This window comes from Xyrauchen texanus, chromosome 1 (genome assembly GCF_025860055.1).
Source record: "Xyrauchen texanus isolate HMW12.3.18 chromosome 1, RBS_HiC_50CHRs, whole genome shotgun sequence".
In the NCBI taxonomy this organism is placed as follows: Eukaryota; Metazoa; Chordata; class Actinopteri; order Cypriniformes; family Catostomidae; genus Xyrauchen; species Xyrauchen texanus.
Genome location: NC_068276.1, coordinates 33,438,509 through 33,455,050, shown reverse-complemented (window position 1 = coordinate 33,455,050; position 16,542 = coordinate 33,438,509). Strand labels below are relative to the sequence as shown.

General features: G+C 39.1%; 1 protein-coding gene across 1 annotated transcript in view; it reads left to right on the top strand.

The window, feature by feature from the left end:
• LOC127650725 (alpha-ketoglutarate-dependent dioxygenase FTO-like) overlaps positions 1–16,542 on the top strand; it is a 182,325-nt gene that overhangs the window by 38,989 nt on the left and 126,794 nt on the right. Inside the window, exons 2-4 of the mRNA XM_052136328.1 lie at positions 8,167–8,244; positions 9,557–10,316; positions 15,876–16,103. Of these exons, the coding sequence (XP_051992288.1) occupies positions 8,167–8,244; positions 9,557–10,316; positions 15,876–16,103 (1,066 nt within the window). The remainder of the gene's footprint in view (positions 1–8,166; positions 8,245–9,556; positions 10,317–15,875; positions 16,104–16,542) is intronic.

Genomic DNA, 16,542 nt, shown 5'->3' with positions numbered 1-16,542 from the left:
ACATTTCCACTTGTGCTTGTGTCCACGGGCGTGTGTCATGGCACCTACTTGGTGTGTTCTCGCAGGCAGGTTCGATGTAGTCACACACAAGCCTCCATCATGAGGTAACCGGCCGCTCTCCTCTGCTCTGTTTGCTCAGGTGCATCCGTTTTTTCCTTTTATTCCCTCTGTGAGGAGGATGCTCATGCTCATCCTCATGTCTCTGTCCATTTGCACCACCATCACCCACAGAGCACATTCCACAACTCCCCGACAAATAGGAGTTGTGGAGGAAGTGTGTTTGATGTGAGTGCCGGCCATTGAGTTTGCGTTTGATGTTTTACAGGTGAGTTGTCAAGAGTGTTTGATTCAGCTGGAGAAGAGGAGCTCAGTAACTGGTGACACGCAAGATCCAACCGTGTACTTTTCAAACACGGTGCTCTATTACCCTGAATACCTCCAGACACACACAAATACACAGTACAACTGTCAGATGCATATGCAAACACACACTTAGTTCTGTCAGCTTTCCCCAAACCTACGGAGTTCTGTTTCCAGGAATATAGACTCTTTGCAAGTTTATAAAAGCAGTTGCTTCTTGCAACGCAAGCTTGTTTTCATGCATCATTGTGTTCTGTAATGTTTCAGCATAATTCATATTTCAATGCAAATACTCAATGCATTTTCAACATTGCCGCAAGGGGTGCTATAGCAGGCATCAGGGTAATTGACAAATAAGTTTGTCATAGGTGCTAAAACTGAGAAATCTTTTAAATCTAATTTAAAACACATGAAATATAATCTTTGTGTCCATGTTTTTTTAAAAACATTCTTAGCGTTTTCTACCAAAAAAATTATTTTTGTGTCTGTATTCTTAATAATTAATTTAAAATCGATTGTTCTAAGGTAATACACTCACCGGACGCTTTATTAGGTACACCTGTATATCTACTTATTCATGTGATTATCTAATCAGCCAATTGGGTGACAGCATTATAATGTATAAAATCATGCAGATACGGGTCAGGAGCTTCAGTTAATTTTCACATCAACCATCAGAATGGGGAAAAAAATTGATCTCAGTGATTTGGATCATGGCATGATTGTTGGTGCCAGACGGGTGCTGATCTCCTGGGGTTTTTCATGCACAACAGTCACTGGAGTGTAAGGCGAATGTTTGAAAAACAAAAAAACATACAGAGAACGGCAATTCTGTGGACGAAAACAGCTTGTTAATGACAGATGTCAGAGGAGAATGGCCAGACTGGTCCACGCTGACAGGAAGGTGACATTGACCCAAATAACCACACGTTACAATAGTTCTATGCAGAAAAGCATTTCTGAACATACCACACTGAACATTGAGGCGGAGGGGCAGAAGAAGACCCCTCCGAGTACCACTGCTGTCAGCTTAGAATAGGAAACTGAGGCTACAGTGGGCACATTCTCACCAAAACTGGACAGTAGATGATTTGAAAAACATCGCCTGGCCTGACAAATCTGGATTTCTGCTGAGGTACACAAATGGTAGGCCCACTCCAGCCTCAGTTTTCTGTTATTGGCTGACAGAAGTGGAACCCAACATGGCCTTCTGCTGTTGTAGCCCATCTGCCTCAAGGTTCGATGCGTTGTGCATTCTGAGATGCTGTTATGCTCACTACAATTAAAAGATGGTTTATCTGGGGGGGCCTTGGTAGCTCAGCGAGTAAAGACGCTGACTACCACCCCTGGAGTCACAACCAGTTTGAATCCAGGGTGTGCTGAGTGACTCCAGCCAAGTCTCCTAAGCAACCAAATTGGCCCGGTTGCTAGGGAGTGTAGAGTCACATGGGGTAACCTCCTCTTGGTCACAATAATGTGGTTCACTCTTGGTGGTGCACACGGTGAGTTTTGTGTGGATGCCGCAGAGAATATTGTGAAGCCTCCACACGTGCTATGTTTCTGCGGTAACACGCTCAACAAACCACGTGGTAAGATGCGTGGATTGACTGTCTCAGACACGGAGGCAACTGAGATTGGTCCTTCACCACTTGGTAGAGGGTTTATCTGAGTTACCATAGCCTTTCTGTGAGCTCGAACCTGTCTGACATTCACTACTGACCTCTCTCATCAACAAGATGTTTTCTTCCACAGAACTGCAGCTCATTGTTTGTTTTTTGCACCATTCTCTATACACTTTATAGTGTGAAAATCCCATGAGATCAGCAGTTAAATAAATACTTAAACCAGCCCATCTGGCATCAACAACATGCCATGGTGTAAATCACTGAGACCACAATTTTTCCCCATTACTATGGTTGATGTGACAATTGAACTGAAGCTCCTGACCTATATCTGCGTGATTTTATACATTACACTGCTGCCACACGATTGGTTGATTAGATAATCACATGAATAATTAGATGTACAGGTGTACCTAATAAAGTGGCCGGTGTGTGTGTGTGTGTGTGTGTGTGTATATACATGTACAGATTTTGCTCTCATGGAAAGAAATTGGTACTTGTACTCGCTTTCAACTGATCACAACTCCTTGAAGTAAACTACTTCACATGCAGCAATAACAGCTTTGCAGATCCTTGGCATTCTAGCTGTCAGTTTGTCCAGATACTCAGATGACATTTCACCCCACACCTCCTGTAGCACTTGCCATAGGTGTGTCTGTGTGTTGGGCACTTCTCACACACCTTGCAGTCTAGCTGATCCCACAAAAGCTCAATGAGGTTAAGATCCATAACACTCTTTTCCAATTATCTATCTAACCTTTTTTCTTTTCTGTTTCCAAAGTATATTTTTATTTGCAATTCTTCCCATAAGGCCTGCACCCCTGAGTCTTCTCTTTACTGGTGTGCTTGACGTGAGCGGGTAGAATTCAGTGAAGATGTCAGCTGAGGACATGTGAGTCATCTGTTTCTCAAACTAGAGACTCTGATGTACTTATCCTCTGGTTTAGTTGAACATCTGACCTTACCCATCTCTTACTGTGCTTGTTAGAGCCAGTTGTCCTTTGTCTTTGAAGACTGTAGTGTACGCCTTTGTATGAGATCTTCAGCTATTTGGCAATTTCAAGCATTGTATAGCCTTCATTCCTCAAAACAATGATTGACTGATGGGTTTTTAGAGAAAGATGTTTTTTTTGTGCCATTTTTTACCTAGTGTTGACTAGGGCTGAACCGATTAGTCGACGTTATCGACAACTTCGACAATAAAAAAAGTCGACAAAAATGTTCATTGTCGAATAGTCATTTGATCTCATTTAACGTAAAATGAAATCACATTAAACTCTTATGATGACGCACGAGAGCAGCACTGCAGCTTGTGCCTGACTGAGGAGAGGAAGAATTACACAGATCACAGTCCAGATGCACTCTAAACCGTCCAAACAGCTGCAGGTGATGTAGATCACAAAGTATGAGGGAATTATACAAAATTACCAAATAAGTAAATACAGAAGCACTCTCGTTGTGGAATAAGCAGAGTCAGAGCACTTTAAAGGAAACACCACGGTGTTACATCTTAAATGCAGTTATATTTAATGTGTTATAGCTTTATTAAAGTTCAAATAATACAGAAGCAGATCATATAAATAACTACAAACCCCCGAAACTCTCATTTATCTGTGCGGTCAGCGTCTCTTCTATGAGTTGCGCAAATGTCCCGATCTGAGGGGGAGAGATTGAAACTGCACCCGGGTGATGCACACACTGTTGCAGGGACGCTCATCCCTCGATCCCACACGTTTGAAGCAGCTACAGTAGATCAGATATCATTTATAACTACATATCTCTGCAATAATAATAAAATAATTCCTTTATCGAATAGTCGCTTGATGTTTAACATGAGATCATATGAAACTATAACGATGACACGCAAGATGAGAGGAGCGCTGCAGCTCGAGTGTCTGATAGAAACACAGATCACAGCGATTATATCTTTATTTCATCCTTAATTAAAGTTCATATAATACGGGAGCGTGACATGCAAATAAACACAAACTCCAGTCTCTGTGCAGTCAGAGTTGCTTCAACCAGTCGTGGAAGAGACCCAATCTGAGCGGGAGTTGAGACCGGGAGAGATTTAAAGTGAAAAATTGTGAAAAATATTACTAAAATGACAACAACAATAAAATGTGTGTGTATATACTAGATTGACAAATGGTTATCAATAATACTCTTATGGTTAAAATGTTTACAGTGTTCAGTGACTAATATGTCAATATGACTAAATCTTACTAAAATATGACTAAAATGTCAAGAGTTTTCATTGACTAAAACTACATTAAAAAGCCCAGACCTTGTCAACTAAACTGTGACTAAAAAATTATAAAAAATAATATAATATAAAAAATAAAGAAAATAGGATAAGGTTGACTAAATATTATAAAAACTAAAAAGACAATTTACACAGGATTAAGACTAAGACTAAATTAAAAAACAGCTGACAAAATGAACACTAGTATTCAGTTGCCAGGTCATTAGTAGTGTATTAATGCAAAGCCAACGTTTACGTGTTTTTAACGTCACTTGTTTGATCAGTATGGTACCACCTCCGCCTCATTTTGAGTCAGGATCAACCCCTATATATGTGTATGTATATATGTGTATGTATGTATGCGTGTATGTATGTGTGTACGTGTGTGTGTGTGTGTGTATACACACACACACACACACACACACACACACACACACACACACACACAGGACACAGACACACATATGTATGTGTGTATGTATGTGTGTACGTGTGTGTGTGTGTGTGTGTGTGTGTGTGTGTATATATATATATGTATATGTATGACAGTAAAACCACCTTCCTATTGTGAAGGTCCCCCTCTTGCTGCCAAATCAGCGCCAAAGATGATATTCTTCTCACCACAATTGTACAGAGCAGTTATCTGAGTTACCGTAGACTTTGTCAGTTCGAACCAGTCTGGCCATTCTCTGTTGACCTCTCTCATCAACAAGGCATTTCCATCCACATAACTGCTGCTCTAACTGCTGATCTTATGGGATTTTCACACACAACAGTCTCTAGAATTTACTCAGAATGGTGCCAAGAACAAAAAACATCCAGTGAGCAGCAGTTCTGTGGACGGAAATGCCTTGTTGATGAGAGAGGCCTAAGTTTCTGGTCACAGCACCTCATTCTAGTTGTAAGACTCATCTAATATATGTAAAGAATTAAAAAACATTTTTTTAATTCAAACAAAGCTTTCTAACACAGAACCAATAGACAAAATGTATGTCGGTTTTATCTTTGACTAGCAACTAATGCTCAGTTAGGCTCATCTGTGCAGTAGAATGGGTCTGTCTCCTTTTTCCTTTGGAATTTGTGAGCAGCTTGATGTATTTGACATATGTGTGACAGGCTACTACTCTTCAAGACTAGCTCAGAAACTGCGCTGTCCAGACCAGCTGTGTATGTGCGTGTGCTTGGGAGTGTGTTTGTACATCAGAGCATCCAAGCATTGCCACCAGTAAAAAAACACAAACACAACCATACACTAAGCCTTTTTTTTTTTTTTAAATCCATTGCTTCTGTCATGAGATAAAACTTGACACCAACGATGAGTGTGTGTGTCAAGTTGTCAGTTTATCTCTCCCTCTTCCTTTTATGCATCCACTTTGTCTCATTATCTCCCACTCCCTCACCCCTTTCCTCTGCTTTATTCTTCCCCACTCTCTGCCTCTCTCAGGCCTTTAAGTCAAGACTACCCATGAATAGTGGATGTTGTTTTGTTTAGTAGATTTCTGTTTGACAGTCTGCCCCTTTCCACTGTCTTTGGCTTTGTTTTGGTTTAGCAGAAATAACCAAGAGGTAATGGGTCCAAACCTGGCTGCACCAAACCCATTAGAGTGCCTTTTTCTCAAGAGTGTCTTTCCACCATGTGCTGTTAATGTGAAACCTTGCTGTAACTTTAACCATTATACAAGCCTGTTTCCACTCATGAACGCAAACACACACTCTCACACATGCACTTGTGTCCATTGTCAAATCAGGACATAACCTTTTTATGGCATTACTTTAATGTTATTAACAGGACACTTTATTTTACTCTAAAAGTCAAGAACCATTTTGGCAAAGTCTAGTCACTCTCAAAAAAGCCTTTCCATGTAAAAACTCTTTTTAACATGCCTGAAATGTGAAACTCAGTCTCCGTAAATGTCAGCCAATATAGGGCATATATATGGCGTCTGCAATGGCACAGATAGGCGTAGATGCAGCATCAGGGTCACTGATGTAACAACACCCACCATCCCTCCTTAGCTTGGCATGAGAAAGCCTTCTCTCTTGCACCTGCGGTGACTAAATAGAGGACATGTGTGTGTTGAAGATGGTGAAGAGGGACAAGTGTGGGTGCACTTGTGAAATTTATTTGGGTGTCAGAGAGGGCGGTAACCACAATACACTTTTAGGGTGACAAGTCCCCCCCAATAATCAGATATGGCCAGAATGCCCCCCCCCCCCCAATAAATTATATCCTTGTTGCGGATCTGCTGCAATGCTCGTAAATGCTTTGCTCATTTGAGATAGCAATCAAATCGTTAAAGGTGGGACTCAAGTTTAAGATGCTAAGCGGGAACCTTTTGGATTATCCCATCGCCACGCATCAGCGAGCAGTTCAGGTTAAGAGTGTTTGTCTCATGTGAGATGTAAGTATCTTACTAAACATGCAATATTTGACCACTGTTCTATGATTGAAATTAAACTATTCACGTTTGCCAAAATTTGCCATTTTGAATTTAAATATTTCATGTGCAGTATGTGATTGTTCATTCATAACTATGAATGTGAAAACCTTAACGGAGCAGTTTTCAGATAATCAGTCTTAAGACAAAGAGTGAATATGTGTATATTATAAAGGAACTGAATGAATCTGGATGTCTGGCAGGCTTTTGAAGAAGCTTTTTAGAAAATTCTCTTGACATTAAACATTATCTAAAAAAAAAATAAAAAAAATAAAAGGTAGAGCGTTATCACCCAGATTAGAACTAGAACATGGTAAGACCTGTGACTTGTGACTTCTGTTGTGCTTTTAGGTTTTGGCAAGGATAGTGTCATATATTCAAATATTATTAAGAAATCTTTTAAAATCAATTCAAGATTTTCTAAATTATTTCTTTATGTCTTTAATTCTGAATTTTGTACAGCATCTCCTAAGAGACTTTTAAAAGAGATTTTTATTTTGAGTATGTCTTGTCAGGTTTTTGCTCAAAAAATGAGCCACCAGTTATAGTTGTTCATCTACAAATGGAAAATGTACTTTTACTCACTCATTTACTCACCCTTATGTTGTTCAAAACCCACATGCTGTTACTTTTTCTTGGAACATAAAAATATATATTTTAAGCAGCTCTGTTCCATAGAATAACAGTTTATAGTGAGCAGGATCTGTCAAGCTTCATAAAGAACAAATACTATAAAGCACTATTAATGGTTCAGTATAAATACATAATAACAGTAGTCCATACAAAGAGGACCATTATATTTGTGACCTCAACACCTGTGACCCCCCACCTCCAAAATGGTTTGGTCCCCCCAATGCTCAAGACATTATTACGGCCTTGGTATCAGAGTTTTACACCAGTTTCCGTTGGATTTACAGGTCGAAATGGAATGCAGCCCAATGAAAAGCTCTTTGATGGGCAGAGCAGGTTGAGTTTTAACAGTTGAGCAATGCATAGAAGGCTGTCGTTTATGTGGCTGTGAGAAGACCTTTTGCTGCCTGCTAGAGCCATAAAAACCTGAGACGCCCATGAGCAGCAGCACTATGTGATGGCAGCAAAGGGTTCTGGGAAATTGCTAAGACTAGGAAGAGACACTTGTGAAAATTTTTTTTTGTAAATTTTAAAAACAATTGTGTAGTTAGCTTTAATAAAGTCAGTTATTGACTTTCCAATGGCCACTGTTTAGAGTAAGCCTAGCTGTTTTAGAACTCCCAGTACACCGAAGACTCTGCAGCTGAGTAGTAGTGAAGACCTACGACTGCCCTTCTGTCCTGACTTTCTTTGCACCTAAACATGGATAAATGGTGTTCTGAGAACAAACTGAATATAAACAGCTTTTCAAAGAATAAAAAAGTAGTTTGTTTCCCCAAGACAGCTATTGAATGTCTGTTGTTATATGATATGTTTGCTGTGAATATTCTGTAAAGTTTTAATGTTTGTGTTTTTGTTTTAATTTCTGCAGAGGCGGAGGCTTCTACAGGAACTGGGAGAACAGAGGATTCCCTACCTTTCTCCCACAGACCCAGGATTCCAGGAACTGGTTAGAAATCCATATAATGTCTCCATAATATTTCAGAATCTCCAATTTGCTATTGATTATGTTTGGTTCTTTATTACTGTTAACAAACACACTCAGAAAGCATACATAGGCATGGTGTTATACAAACAATGGCCCCAGAGTTTTTGGACACTTAAGACACACTTAAAATGTATGAATATTGTGCATATACAGTACTAACATATCAAACAAAGTGGCATTAATTTTTAAGGCACAGTTCACCAAAAGATTTAAATTCTTTCATCATTTACTGGCACTTATGCCATCCCAGATGTGTTTGACTTTCTTTTTTCTGCTGAACACAAACAAAGATATTTAGATTAATATTTCAACTCTGTAGGTCCTCACAATGCAAGTGGTGGTCCAAAATGACATAAAGGAGGCATAAAAGTAATCCATACGACTCCAGTGGTTAAATCCATATCTTTTGAATATATATGATAGGTGTGGAGGAGAAACAGATAAATATTTAAGTCCTTTTTTACTATCAATCTCTACCTTTGACCACCCCCAACCAGTAGGTGGCTGAATGTGAAAATGAAAGTCACTTCCACACCAGAATGTGAAAGTGAAAGTGCAGATTTACAGTTGGAAAAGGAATTTGTTTGTAATCTGTTTCTCACCCACACCTATCATATCACTTCAGAAGATATGGATTTAATAAATAGAGTCTTATGGATTACTTTTATGCTGCCTTTATGTCTCTTTTTACTTTCAAAGTTCTGGTCACCATTCACGTGCATTGTGAGGACCAACAGATCTGAAATATTCTTTTAAAAATCTGGTATTTTGCAGAAGAAAGTCATATACATCTGGCATGGCATAGGAGTGAGTAAATGATGATGGTAAAAGTGAACTATCCTTAAAAGAAATATAGTTCAAACACTTTTCAATTAAAAAATTTCTTTTTAAAGTATAAAACAATAGATATATCTTTCAAAAATAAGGCAATATTATTTTTACAATTTTAAATTTGCCAACGTTTGTGGAACATGTCCATAAATAACACCTGTAGTAACTCTGTTGAGACATCTGCGTGAGCTTGAGGGGAATTGATGTGAAAATCACCATTTAATTTAAAGTCATAGCAAAAATGACTCAGTAAAGTGAAGTTAGTTCTGAGAAAAGACATTTTGAATATATTCAATGAAATTGAAACCATATTAAGTGTGACTTTAGGGTCCAAGATTGTCCAATTACCTTTGGGCCCACTGTATAAAATATACATATGGAACATCAATAAAATAAAATAAAAAATGTATTTTTATGTCTGCTTTTTTCTGTAATCTGACAGTGGGAATCCAGTTATGCAGGACTGGCTTTACGCCAGTCTGGTACCCTCCCAGACGGTCTCCACGAGAAGGTGCAGTCTGCTCTGATTACTTTTCAGCGCCGTGGCTGCCTCCTCAGAGATCTCGTTCGTGTTCGAGACAGAGACATCTTCACGGCCGTTTCACGGGCCCTTGTGGGTCAGCCGGGCTACACGTACCGTTATCTGGACACCCGTCTCTTCACTATCCCCTGGCACCGTGAGGTTGGCGATGGCCAGAGAGATGAGAAAGAGAAACTCTGCTGTGACTCTGACCTGAGGGATGCTTGCAAAGCATTATGGGAGCTCAATCAGTTCTTTTGCACAGATGTGCAACAGCAGACAAAAGTGAGAGGCGTCAAACGTTCTCTCAGTGAAACCGAAAACAGTGAAGACACACCAGGGGAGGGGACGTGTGAAGAGAGTTTTAAGGACAGGTTACATGAGAAGACTAAGGAGGAAGAGCAGAGGAAAGAAGAGGAGGCAGAGGAAGCCGACAGCGGTCAAGGCTGCTCACATTCCTCAACTACCTCCTCAGCACCGCCCCCTGCTGTGAGCGGCCCGGTCCAGTTTAACATTACTCTCATCAACTATATGAACCCCACAGCTATGACCCAACTGAAGGAAGAGCCATATTATGGAATGGGCAAAATGGCAGTTGGTTGGCATCATGATGAGAACTTGGTGCCTCTCTCACCCGTTGCAGTCTACAGCTATAGCTGCCCAGCAGAACCAAAGAATGAAGGTATGAGGCCATAAGTCTTGAATAAAACTAGATCCTTTTTTGTCTAATATACCCCTACAGCCTCAAAGCTCAAGTACCCTTTCATTAAAACCAGTCCTGAAATGTGTTGCTTTCTACTAATATTCTACTGGATTATCTTTAAAAAAAGGAACTGAATGTAAATATTACTAAATCTTAAAAAGGTAACTTTTTACAATAAGGTTGCATTCGTCAACATCAGTTAATAGAATAGTTAATGAACAAACAATGAACAATAGTTTTATGGCACATATTAATCTTGGTTAATGTTAATTTCTACAAATACTGTACCTATACATTTTTACATTTAAAAGTTGGATATGTTAACATGATTAATGTATTATGAACTAACAATTTTGTTAAATCAACATTACCCTTTTACATTGACAACAAAATGTATTTGGACTCTTAAGCTGCATGATTGCATTAGATAGAAAATATCAAGTTATTGTAAAAATAAAGTACAGCATGAACACTGCAACAGTATAAGGATGGGCATGGAGGAGGCGGGAACCAGCTGAATAGGAAACAAAAGTTTAATGTCAAAATTCAACTTAAAACAAACATAAACAAACACTGACACACTTGCAACATGGCCACGTGTCTCTCTCTCTCTCGAACTGGCACCTCCGGCTCCCCTTTATCTTGCTCTCTCACTGATCAGCTGGTTCAGCGCCAGCCACGCAACATCATTGAGGGGAGACACTGCCCTTCCGGCCGTTCTGTCAGCTGTTGGTCCACCCTGCCTTCTGTGAACCTTGGGGAGAGACTTGTGGAGATGTGGGGAGAGGGAAATGGTGAGTGGAGACACTCAGAGAGAGAGAGGAGAGATAGAAGAACTTGCTCGCTGATGCTGTGTCACATGATACTTCAGAAATCATTACAAGATGATGATTTTGTATATATGGGAATATTTAAAGTGCATTTTACTCATTTAAACATGAACATATATTTGCAAGCACAAGCTTTGTGAATGATAATGAGGCAGCATAAACACTAGATAAATATAATCTAAACATTCATATTATTTTATATCATATTAAATATCATATTTATGTCATACAGCATACAATTTAAATGCCTGCTTTAGCCGAAACAACATTTACATGTAACTAAAACTTGCTTATTAGGACATATTTCAAATTTCAATACTCTGAATCCTGGCTGTTAAGTCTGTAAACAGTCCCACTAGTAAAATATGTACATGTTTATATAAAATAGTATGTCAGCTAATGAAAACTAAATGACTTAATGATAAATTGTATCCTCGGCTGGATCAAGTCTCTCTTCAAAATACAAATGTTCATCGGAGTCCCGCTCTTCTTCTGAGCAAATTGTTAACTCTTCCTTACTATCCAGGAGTTTCATCTCCTGTGCATTGTTACAAATGCACAGAAAAGTGAATAAATCGTGTTTACATCAAACCTCACAGTCGGGGGTGTTTACCATTTGCCTTGACTCGCTTCAGCACATTATCGTATGAATAGGTGATGAACTCTGCTGGTGCGTATGATCACATTAGCTGTAATTAGCTGAGCCAGGAGAAATTGTACATCACTTGGTTTCATACAGATTACATTGCAGGAGAATATTTGTTTTAAATTTGAATTGTTTTATTAAAAAGTAGAAATGTTAAGCTTTCTTTAGACATATGTTTCATGTTTGTGTGATAAGTATTCGCTGAGTTTCAGTTCATTTTTGTGACGTGTTTCAGAAATATGCTCATGAACACGGAGACTGCTGAAAGCTCACCCTTTTTATTTTATTTGTTTTACTACAGCACACAATTTTGTTGTTATTGTTAGTGTACACAAATAAAAGTAGACCCTTTATAGTCTCTAATGTTGTCTTACACTTATCTGTATACCCAGAAATGATGGAGTATTTTGAGTTGTTTCTGCTGTAATGGCGAAAATATCCAGCAGGACGCACCGGCGCGTCCGTCGACCCCAGAGGGTTAAGGCCTGTTCACACCAAATCCGTGACTCATTTGCAAGACGAACCTCTTACTGGAGGTCTATTCACATCAAGTCTGTTAAAAAGAAACTAAAAACTATTTCACTCCTTTACAGTAGATGGCATTGTTGCAGTGTAGTTGTTATACCAGTCTCAGGTCTGCAACTTCAGCTGTTAGAGATAACATAATGAACACTGTTAAAGCATTTATTTCCCTAATTTGGTATAACTGTTTCAATATGTTCTTTACATGGTGTTGATGCATTTTGAGGAGTATATATTCTGTTTTTTATGTGAGTGAGATGAGTAAAGAGCGCTGTTATATATTTATTTGCACATGCATTTTGCTACGAGTATATTACAAATGGACTCATAAAACCAACTTCTTTTAATGCCTGAATTAATGCCTATGTAAAATAACACAAGGTACAGTGATATAAATACACGTGGAATAATGTACATTAAAAAATAACAGGTATAATTTAAAATATAATGCATAATAAAAGAATACCCTGGCTCTTGGTCCTTATTCAAATTATTGCAATACTTCGTTATATTACACTTGCAATAAAAATAGCAGTGTTGTTCTTCAATTCATTTGTCTACAGTAAAATATAGCATGTAAAGTGTGTTTTTAGGGAATTTTCTATGAGCTCAGTGCAAACGAATTGCTGATCCTCGCTGCTATTTTTAATGCCACGAGACTATAACAGGTACAGTGATTTACATATTAAATAATGTAGCCTACATTAGACAAAAAAACATAAGCAGACTTTCAAAAACAGAACAGGTTTATGTTTGCAGTACAAATGGTTCATGAACTGCAACTATTTCTTTTTAATGCTAGAATTTTCAGATTTGTGTATCAGCTGCATGTATGCCGGTGTTGCCAATTGATTAGCACCAACAAAATGCTGGATTAAGCAGCTGCAATAACTGTCAAAAAACTCTTGTCTCATTGGTCTGTCAGTTTTAATCACAGTCCGAAGAATAACAACATCAGAACACTTTCCTTAAAAATAAACCATTAGATTGTCTACAGACAATTTGTTGGACTCCAAGTTCATAATGGCATAGGATTGCCTTGTTACCATACAAAACCTCGTTCTGAAAAAACTGACTTGGTGTGATCAGGGCTTTACTGTATCTTTTCTGTCAGCTTCTGCCAGTCAGGTCTTTCTCCGTTGACCTCTGTCATCAACAATGTGTTTTCACCACAGAACTGCCGCTCATTGGTGGTTGTTTTTTTCCTCACACCAGCCTCTTTACACACTAGAGACTGTTGCGCATGAAAATACCAGAAGATCAGCAGTTACATAAAATACTCAAACCAGCCCACCTGGCACCAACAATCATGCCATGGTCCAAATCAATGAGACCACACTTTTTCCCCATTCTGATGGTTGATATGGACATTAACTAAAGCTCCTGACCATATCTGCATGATTTTATACATTACACTGCTGCCACAAAATTTGCTGATTAGATAATCACATAAATAAGTAGATGTACAGGTGTACCTAATAAAGTGCCTGGTGAGTGCTTATATACAGTATATATATCTACTCACGGTATTGTGAAACTACCATGAAGAATGAACCAGATATAGCATATTTCACATGAATCTCATAGGATAAGTTTTTCTACATATCGTTCTCTCTTCATGTCAAGCTAACAGCTTGGCAGGCAGCTTTGTGCATGTGTGTGCATCAGTTAGACAGAACAGAGCATGGCATGCTAACCAGAACCACCTGCCTCACAAGCTCTGTTTCCCAATTCTCTTACTGACCAATTTGAACTCTGACCTCCCCAGGGCCCGCTTCAAACGCCACATGAATGGTGTGTGTGTGTGTGTGTGTGTGTGTGTGTGTGTGTGTGTGTGTTTGTGTGCAAATGTGTCAGCTGTTCTTTTGGAGGTAAAATTGACCCCTCTGTTCCAGACTTCAGAGAGACTCCCGATGTAATGCTTTTTGCAGCATGTATGCACCTTTCCAGAGCATCGCACAAAACGCTGCTTTCACTTTAGAGAAATCGCTATGAAATGCTGAAGACCAGCTGAAGCAAATTGTTACTTGGAGGAATTTCACTTTGTACATAATTTAATTGTTGCCACCTGTGTTAGTATGTGTGTGTGTGTATGCGTTTTATTTTTTTATCATCCCTTTGAATAAAGTCTGTGTGTTGTATAATAGATTCTTACTTCACCTTAACACACTTTAAAGGAATGTTCTGAAGAATAACTAACCAAACCCTTTGAATTCAGTTTTCACAATGCACACATCTTTAAACACACCTGCGATGGGTTTATAGAGTAGGTTGGAGTATGTATCCCCAACACAGCCTTTGCAGTTCAGTCAAACCTAGCATTAGATGCTGCTCCAGTGGGTGGAGTCCCTCAGTGACAAATCTCTTCAGCTCTTCATCCGACACCAGCCTGATCTCACATAAAAATCGGAAGGTGTGTGCCGATTTTTCTTTAGCCGAAATCGGTATACGTAGACTGAATTTGAAAACACTGCTCCCAGAGGCTAAAGCGGTAAGTATTTCAGGGCATATAAACAAGTGTGACATCCATTTATATCCATGAGAGGTCACCAGAAGCCAGTTGTAAAAAGAATTGTTTTCAGCTGAACAGGTTGTAAAGCAGTAAAGAGAAATGCTTTTTTTAATTTAATCTACACCCCAACCAAATCCCATAAATAACCCTAACATTAGAAGAGACAAAATGCAGTGTTGGGGCTAAAAATGCAACCTCCTTATTACGCTTGTGATTGTTTATACTAACGTGATTACTTCCTCATTTGAATGTGGATTGAACTGTGGTCTCTCATGCAACTGACGCAATGTGCAATCAGTCGTGCTATGAGGGAAAATATTTGTTGTTGAGCCATTCCAAATATGTCCGATGGGAGGTAGGGCATGTCAGTGAGTCTACATACTGTTGCCAATCCTAGGGTACCTGAACTTTTGGAAACAGCATTCTGACTTCCCGTGTGATCATGTTGCTGACACAGACAAGATCCAGCTCATTTCCTTTTATAACATGCATTGGTTTGTTGCCTCTGTGGTTTTGAAGTGTTTTTGATGGAATCTTTTCCACTTTCTGTGTGCTACTGTGTAAGCTGCAGATGGCCATTTGAGAGCTGTGTCAAAGAGCACTGGCTGAAATTAAGTTACTGTTATCCCTGCTGAGCGAAGAGAAAGCATTGCTCAGGGCTCAGGCTACCAAGAGCGCTTTAGTATTGATTTCACTGATGGATGTCAGCCTGCCCTCTGAATTTTTGCTCTTATCATTTTCACTTTCTCTCAGTCATTTGCTTTTATTCTATATTTCACTTTCGTTCTTGATTAACAAAGCTCTTTACAGGAAACAGAACGGAATGTGTACGAATATATATGCTATCAAATACAATGCAATACAATTAATTGTACTTTTGTATTTGGCAAATAAAGTTTGTAAAGTCCTAAGATGACATACAAGTATATTGGTTTTTGAGTTGAAATATTATGAGTGAATGCAGCCACAGAGAGTGAGCAGAAACATGGTGTGACTCTGTTAATGTCAAACTGCTCCTGTTTTTGCAGAAGTGACTGAGAAAGACGGGAAGGGAAAGAGTCAAGAAAAAGAGACAGAGATGAAGGCTGAAGGAATGAGTAAAGATGAAGGAGAGAAGGACAAAGGTGAAGGTTCAAAGAAAGAGGAAGTGGAGAAAGAGAAGGCATGTTGGCGTGTTGGACTGAAGGTAGCCTGGGACATCCACACACCAGGCCTGGCCCTGCCTCTGCAGTCTGGAGATTGCTACTATATGACAGGTGCACACACACACACGTTTATCTGTATCCAGAAACAGTAGACACAAGTATACGTGTGAAAAACTTCTTGGTCATGTTGAAATGCATTAGACCAGGAAATATCTTTCCCTGAGGATATTCACAGCACTATCTAAATCCTTTTTATATGAGTGTGTCTGTAAGTTTCTTTAGGATTTTGCTTCCACAGTTTCCTTTATCATGTGTATCGGTGAGGTTAGGAAAACCAAATGTAATTGTGTGTAGCGCTGTGAGCCCTGTCTGGAAGCAGGATAGAAACAGAGAGAGAGAATCAGTAAATCATACTTCTATTACTGATGGCTACAACAGATTCCCCCTCTTTCAACCCTGCGTAAACAAACTCTCTCATCTAAATACCCCACAGAGTATGTCTGATGACAGTGATAAGGACATTTTTTATACTTACTGAATTCTGTGTATA